At 40.4% G+C, this 6,857-nt stretch overlaps 1 protein-coding gene across 1 annotated transcript; it reads left to right on the top strand.

The window, feature by feature from the left end:
* Positions 1–573: 573 nt before the first annotated feature.
* Positions 574–6,485, top strand: zpd (zona pellucida glycoprotein d). Its single transcript, XM_044016206.1, has 10 exons — positions 574–2,462; positions 2,608–2,659; positions 2,755–2,862; positions 3,800–4,008; positions 4,104–4,261; positions 5,393–5,507; positions 5,622–5,749; positions 5,828–6,011; positions 6,103–6,208; positions 6,338–6,485. The coding sequence occupies exons 1-10, from the start codon at positions 2,442–2,444 to the stop codon at positions 6,457–6,459; spliced, it is 1,203 nt and encodes a 400-aa protein (XP_043872141.1). The 5' UTR covers positions 574–2,441; the 3' UTR covers positions 6,460–6,485.
* Positions 6,486–6,857: the final 372 nt, after the last annotated feature.

Here is a 6,857-nt window from a genome sequence, read left to right on the forward strand (position 1 = left end):
GAAGCATATAAGCAGTTTTTTCCCCTTGAGAAGAACTACTTGGCTTACAGGAACACACAGGTGTATCCAGCTACAGCTACCAGCTTGGTAATCACCAACATTTAGCAGTGAACACAGATTTCAGGAGACAAAAACGTTCAAATCTTGCTCCCCCCACCACCCCCACCCCTCGGTTAATCCTGTAGCCCACACTCTCATGCCCTTCAGTCTGGCCTGAGAGAACACAGATGGAGGTTCAGTCTGTCTTGGCTGTTCCACATTACTGTACGGAGATGTTGAGTTCATTCAGGGTCGCGCACGGATGGAGCTGAGCCAAAGTGCCATGCTGTTGTGATCAAAGAGACCAAAGCCTGGCACTGATGCAGCACAGAGTGCCAACATCACCTGGTGTATATGAAAGTTGATGATGAGCCACTGATACACATCTGACCAATGAAGGCTGTAGTCAACTGTATTTTTCCTGCCTTCCTCGTGTGTTTGTGTGCGTGTGTGTTTTCAATCCCTCGGGCAGCAGAAGAGCCGCCTCTCAGGTGTGTGTGCTGCAGCTGGTGTTGTGAATCAGGCCGATGACAAACACCTCAGATAACCCGGCTATTTCACAACACCAGGGTGGCACTGCACCACTGACGACGAGACCAAGAACAAAACGCTGTGACGCTGCAAAAGGAGGTCATTTGCAAAAGGAGAGATTTTCCTCAGTGTCAAAATGGTTAACATGCATTTCAGAACCTGGAAATTAATTTCAGAGGCATGTATGCAAACACTGGTGTGTTAGTAAATCTGATTATTAATATTTAATGGTTTTTCTCGTCTCTTCACATCACTTTCTCTTTTATTCTGTTTTGATCATTTCATAAACTAAGCAACGTTAACCACCATCATCTAAACACATCACAACCTCCTTACAGCCCTGTATTTCTTTGACCTTTTATAAATACAATCATTCTACCCCTGTTTTGTTTCTGCTCTTTTTGTTCTTTTAAAATACTTAAAGGTTTCATCAAAAAAGATGAATGTATGAGATGTTTTCAAACTTCATGTTTATCGTTTCGTTGACTTTACACCAATTCCTCTTTTGTACTAAATAAGTCAGACTTGGGTTTATGACTTTAAAGCAAAAACATCTTGTTAATAAACATCGCTGGTACTGTTTTTTATGCTGTTAGGTGATTTGTGGACTAGATTCTCTCTTTTTTCCCCACTGTGTTGCATTTAAGGTCCCATAATCCCTCAGATGTTTAATACTGGTAATTCAGTAGAAGTTAGTTTTTCCTGTCCATGAGCCTTTTTTAACCAGGAAGAGTTAATCACATATTTAAGTGAGGCAGCGTCACTAATGGCAAAGAAACACACACGTGTCAGTGCGTGACAGCCGCAGACCTGACTCTGGTGTCCTGACACAAAACAGACAGTTTTTACCAGGGGTCTCAGACTCAAATGACCTGAGGGCCACGAGCGTGTCGTCTGGTCAGAAAGCAGCTGTACAGTCAGTGTCTGTATTGATATGGAACAAAAAAAACAACTCATGTCTGATGATGTCTGAAAATATGGACTGTAGCCTCTGAGTGAAGGAAACACAGCGACCCACTTCATATCAATCCCTGTGGACATTTCCTGTCATACGCTCATGTCACAACACGCTGTCCCATCTTTTTACCTAAAAACATGTGATCCAAAATTGCTCACCTTTGAGATTTCACTTTAGTATGTTTAAAGGTACAGGGTGGCTACTGATATGAATATAAAAGGCTCATTCTGGATTCTGGTGTAATGAATAATATAGAAAAGGATTAGAGCCATGTGAAAAAATACTTTTTTTTTTTCTTAAATCACAGAAAACTGACTTTTATCTTCAATAATCTGATTTAAATCGCAGAATACTGAATTTTTCCTTAGAATTCTGTGTTAAATCACAGAATATTGACTTTTTTCCTCAGAATTATGATTTTGTAAATTAAATTTGTTTCAAAAAAGGTAATTGTACACTTTTAAGTGCTGCATATGTACAAAATATTTTGTATAATTGAAGATAAATTGAGAAGTGACGATAAATTCACCTAAATTGTATAACACACAAGTACACAAATAATTACAAACTATAGTAAAAAATTTATTTTTATATAATGTTAATCTATAACTACTACTACAGTTCGTTCAGATAGTAACACAATAAAATAAAGATATGTTATATGAACAAAGAAAAACATTAAATACCTAATAAAAATGAAATATATATAATAATATGCACAGTGTATTTGATTGGAGTTCCTCCTCAAGGAAACGTTAATGAGCGCGAGCGCTGTCTGTGGCTCGAGCTCAGCAGGTGTTCATGATTGATTAACAGCAGGTGTTGAAAACAGACGACAACAGAGAGGGCATCCGGTTTTACCGCGATTATATTGTATTTAAAAACCACGAATTAAAGATATTTTTTTAGAGAAATGATCCAAATCGGCTTGAAGGTGAGTATGAAAAAGTTCATTATTGAAAAAAAACAAGAAAAATGAGATACATGTTGAGCGGGTTTTTAGTCATAAACTAAATACTACATTATCAAACAGCTGACACAGTTAAAGAGGAAAATATGTCATTTTTTGGTCGTCACAGCTGAGCGTGGTCCTCGTGCTTCTCCTTGGTTTCACGTGCTACTGTCTGGCAGGTAACAATGTTTACTAGTAAACATATAAACACCGTCATGTAATGATGAGATTAAGTCGCGTCTTTGTGTGTGTGTGTGTGTGTGTGTGTGTGTAGGAATCTGCAGCGTGGAACACTGTAAAGACCCCACGCGATGTGCCATGACTAAAGACCGCAGACGCTGCAAATGTATAGTGGGCTTTTATGGCGACCAGTGTGAAAAAAGTAGGCAAAGTTATTGTTGTTGTTTTCTTGCTGTGCACTTAATTCACCAGTTTCCTCTAAATGAGCACCACAGCCATTTATTTTATGCTTTAAATCCCCACATTTCCCACAATTCTACCAGCGACACAAGCCACTACAGACTTAAAATGTCAAAATATGTTTAGTTTGTCCATTGTGGGCTATTGTAAAAACATGGTGGTCCAAAACTGTGATGTTAGTAGATTTTTTTGCTTTCTTATTTATATTTTCAAACTTTTTCTTTTAATATAAGGGACAGGTCAAATGAAGCCCTTTTGACCTGTCCTGCTGTATATCCTGCTTAAAGGTCCAGTGTGCAATTTAATATACAGTACAACCCACAATGTACAAGTGTTTATCACATTAACATAGAAATAATTTGGCCTACATTGGTATTATTGGCGCTTTTCCATGTTACAGTTCTGGCACTACTCAGCTTGACTCGGCTCTACTTGCTCTTCCATTATGGATAATACCTTATGCTGTTTTAATGACTCAAAGTGAACAATGCCGAACTGTAGATCAGTTCACGACCCGTTCACGACCCGCTCAGATGACTCCGGTCATACAGGAAGGACTGAACTATTCTTTTTTTTAATTCAAATGATTCAGTACACTGAAAACACAACTGCTCTCACAACCCCGCCCTTGTTAACGAGGTACTATGAAGTAATGGAAAACGAGTAAATACATAAACTCCATGGGATCAAATGTACAGAAAGAGCATTATTACACACTGGACCCTGAGATCAAATCCAAGCCACTATAACGTAGCCTCCTCAGTTATAGTGGTTGTCACATTCAACAATCACATTGATTTTCTACTGAATTGACTCAGCAGTACATGCATCCTCTTATGTAAGGCCCTGCTTTAAAGCTGTGTACATTTTCATCGGCATGTTTGGGGGGTTTTTTCCAGATGGAAATATTACAGTTTTGTGTGGGAGCAACTACATCGCCATCAGAGCAATTGAGGATTTCTTCAAGTACCATAACGTGCCGCTGGAGTCCCTGCACTTGCCCAACCGCTCCTGTCGCGCTCAGAAGGAGGTCATCGACGGCGTGACCTACTACATGTCCACTGTCTCCAAGGAGACGTATCTGGTCTGTGGCGGCAAATCGCTGGAGGTACAACTGCACAAATTTGAGCTCATGTCTCTTTTGTACAGTGAGTATTTATTAACGTTTCCTTTATGTTTCTTCTTCTTCTTCCGCACTTGCAGACAAACTTTACTCACATCACATACGCTCTGAGCCTCCAGTCAGACCCTCAGGTCAGTGGTAACATCATCAGAGATCCAATCATCAAGATCAACTACACGTGTGTGTTTCCGTACATCAGGAGCGTCAGTCTGCCTTTCCCGGTCGTACCATTTTCCACGTAAGCAGGAATGACACTGATGCCATGTCTTTATCTATTCATGTTATTTTCACCTGGATGTTTAAAGTTAATCTTTCCATTTAGGTATGTACAGTTACATTTTATTTTGAACATGCAGATTTTAGTCATCTCAAGCCAGAATGCCAGATTATTTGCTCTCCATGTATCAGATTGCAGACGGCATGAAAGAGCTAAAAGGTAAATTTCTTGACGTTGAAAGAAGCAGGTGGACAGAAAACAAAGCCAAACTTTGTTGTTAAGAAGCTTTTAGCCACAGTCTGTGGACTTCTTATCATTTTCAAATTCAAAAAGCAATTTGAAACCATGCCAAGACTGCAGTTTAATAGTTTTTTTGATTGTATTATGTTTCAAAACCTACTGTAGATGTTAGAAATGATACTAATCTTTGCATAATTGAGTATAGGAGTTGATATTTTTGGTGTCCTGTAGTAGTCCTCATAAAGAGTAATATTGAACTGATATATCGCCAGTCTTTACTCGGTGGATCAACATATGAGAGGCTGTAAATGGTTCGTAGACGCCCTTCTGTCCAAAGGTTCATAGGGTTTCCATGGGTCCTTGAAATCCTTAAAAGATTGTGAATTTGAAAATAATGTTCTCTGTAAAGCCTGAAGATGGTGGAGTGTGAACATCTCAGTTAAGATCGGTCAGAACGAGTCATGTTCAAAGTCACTTAAATCAGCTCTTTTTAAACTTAAGATGGTCGTGCACATGTCTAAATGCACTGAATTGATGCCATGTGATTAGCCGGTTCCATATTTGTGTTAACAAGCAGTTGAACAGGGTTACCTCTGGGACAGATTAAGAGCCAGTGGGCCTCCCGGTCATTAGGATACATCACATTATATTACCACTGTTATGTAGTTATGTACAGTAGAACCCTATTGAAATATGGTGATGAATATCATCAGGATAGCAGACGCTACCCCTGTAATCAATCCATGGTGTACCTAATAAATTGGCCATATGAGATGACCTCATGAATCACCTGTAGCACCATAGAAGTGATGCACTCTCACCCTCCTATCTGAATTGACATATTTTAGTCAGATAACAGCCTCCATCTCCATAGCAGCTGAGCGTTTTCTGTGTCCTCTTGCCCTGGGACAGTGAGATGGTGGTGCGTGTGGATGAGCTGGACGCCACGATACAGATGCTGCTGTACACAGATCACACTTACACACAGGCTTTCGTCAGCGCCCCCACCATCGAACTCCGAGACAAGGTGAGAGAATGTTCCCGCTGAGAGTTTATTGGCCTTTTTATTGTGTGTTGAATTGAGTGTTGGCTTTAAAAAAAATAATTGTGTTTTTTTTTTTTTTTTTCTTCACGTGTGCAGGTGTATGTGGCCGTGACGGTGACGGAGCCGGCAGATTTTTTCCTGCTCCGACTTAACGAGTGTTGGGCCACGCAGACTCCCCAGCCCAACTCGACGGAGGGATTAGTCCACGCCCTGCTTCAAAACGGGTACCGGTCAACAGTCTGCAATCTCACTCGCCATGAATGCAATAAAATAAATAACCCCCTCCGTCTCTTTTAACTCAGGTGTGTGAAAGACCAGACTGTCTCCTTTGTGAACGTGACCGAGGATGAGTCCGCACGTAATGGCGCCAGCTCCACTGTGCGCTACAGCTTCAGCATGTTCCGCTTCACGTCGGAGCCTCACAGTCTCTATCTTCACTGCACGGTGCAGCTGTGCGAGCCAGACGACCACCTGTCCTGCACACCTGTGAGCTCACCCCTCTCACTTCACTCTCACTTATGACCTGTAAATGTAGACATTGTCTTAACGTTGTCTCCTGTGTTCGGTGTCTTTACAGAGCTGTAATTCAATCAGTAAGAGAGAAGCAGTGAGAGCAAAACCCGCCCAGGGTCTCCTTTCATACGGACCCATCAGGATCGAAGTTCCAGACGGACCACAATCCAGTAAGCTTAATATAACCACACTCCCGCTTCCAGAGATGGGAACAGTGTACTTGAAGCTGTAGTGTGTAACCTTTAGGTGGTTGTGGGTACAAGTATGTATTTTATTTAATCTTTTTAACTGTTTTTTAGGCATGCTGACGATGGTGGTGCTTCCTGTAGCCGGTGTGTGGACTGTGGGCCTCTTCCTCATCATCCTCATCACTGTGGCAAAGGCGGGCAGGCGGAGGCTTACGCAGACAGAGGAGCACTGAGGACAAAAATAAAACTTTGACAATAATCCTGTAATGTCCTTTTTTTTATTGTTGTCCGGGGACACATGATTGAATGAATGAATATATTTTGTTTTGTTCTTGAAGAACAAGAATAGGCTGAGTAACCTGTACATTTAATTAAATAATCCAGATTATCAGCCACAATGACCACAAAATCAAATTTAAATTGTTCAACAGCAGACTTTTCATAACTTCAGCATAAATAAGAGCAACACGTACATGTACGAGCTTGTTCCATAGGTTTACAATCTTAAAATATAAACTTTTACAATTTCCTTCTTAATTTAAATTTATTTTGAATACAGACTGGAAGGCCTTTGTTCACAACTCAAAATATTTATTAAATTTTCAGATGCACAATATCTGGATATTTTAAG

This window comes from Solea senegalensis, unplaced genomic scaffold, assembly GCF_019176455.1.
Source record: "Solea senegalensis isolate Sse05_10M unplaced genomic scaffold, IFAPA_SoseM_1 scf7180000014299, whole genome shotgun sequence".
Lineage (NCBI taxonomy): Eukaryota > Metazoa > Chordata > Actinopteri > Pleuronectiformes > Soleidae > Solea > Solea senegalensis.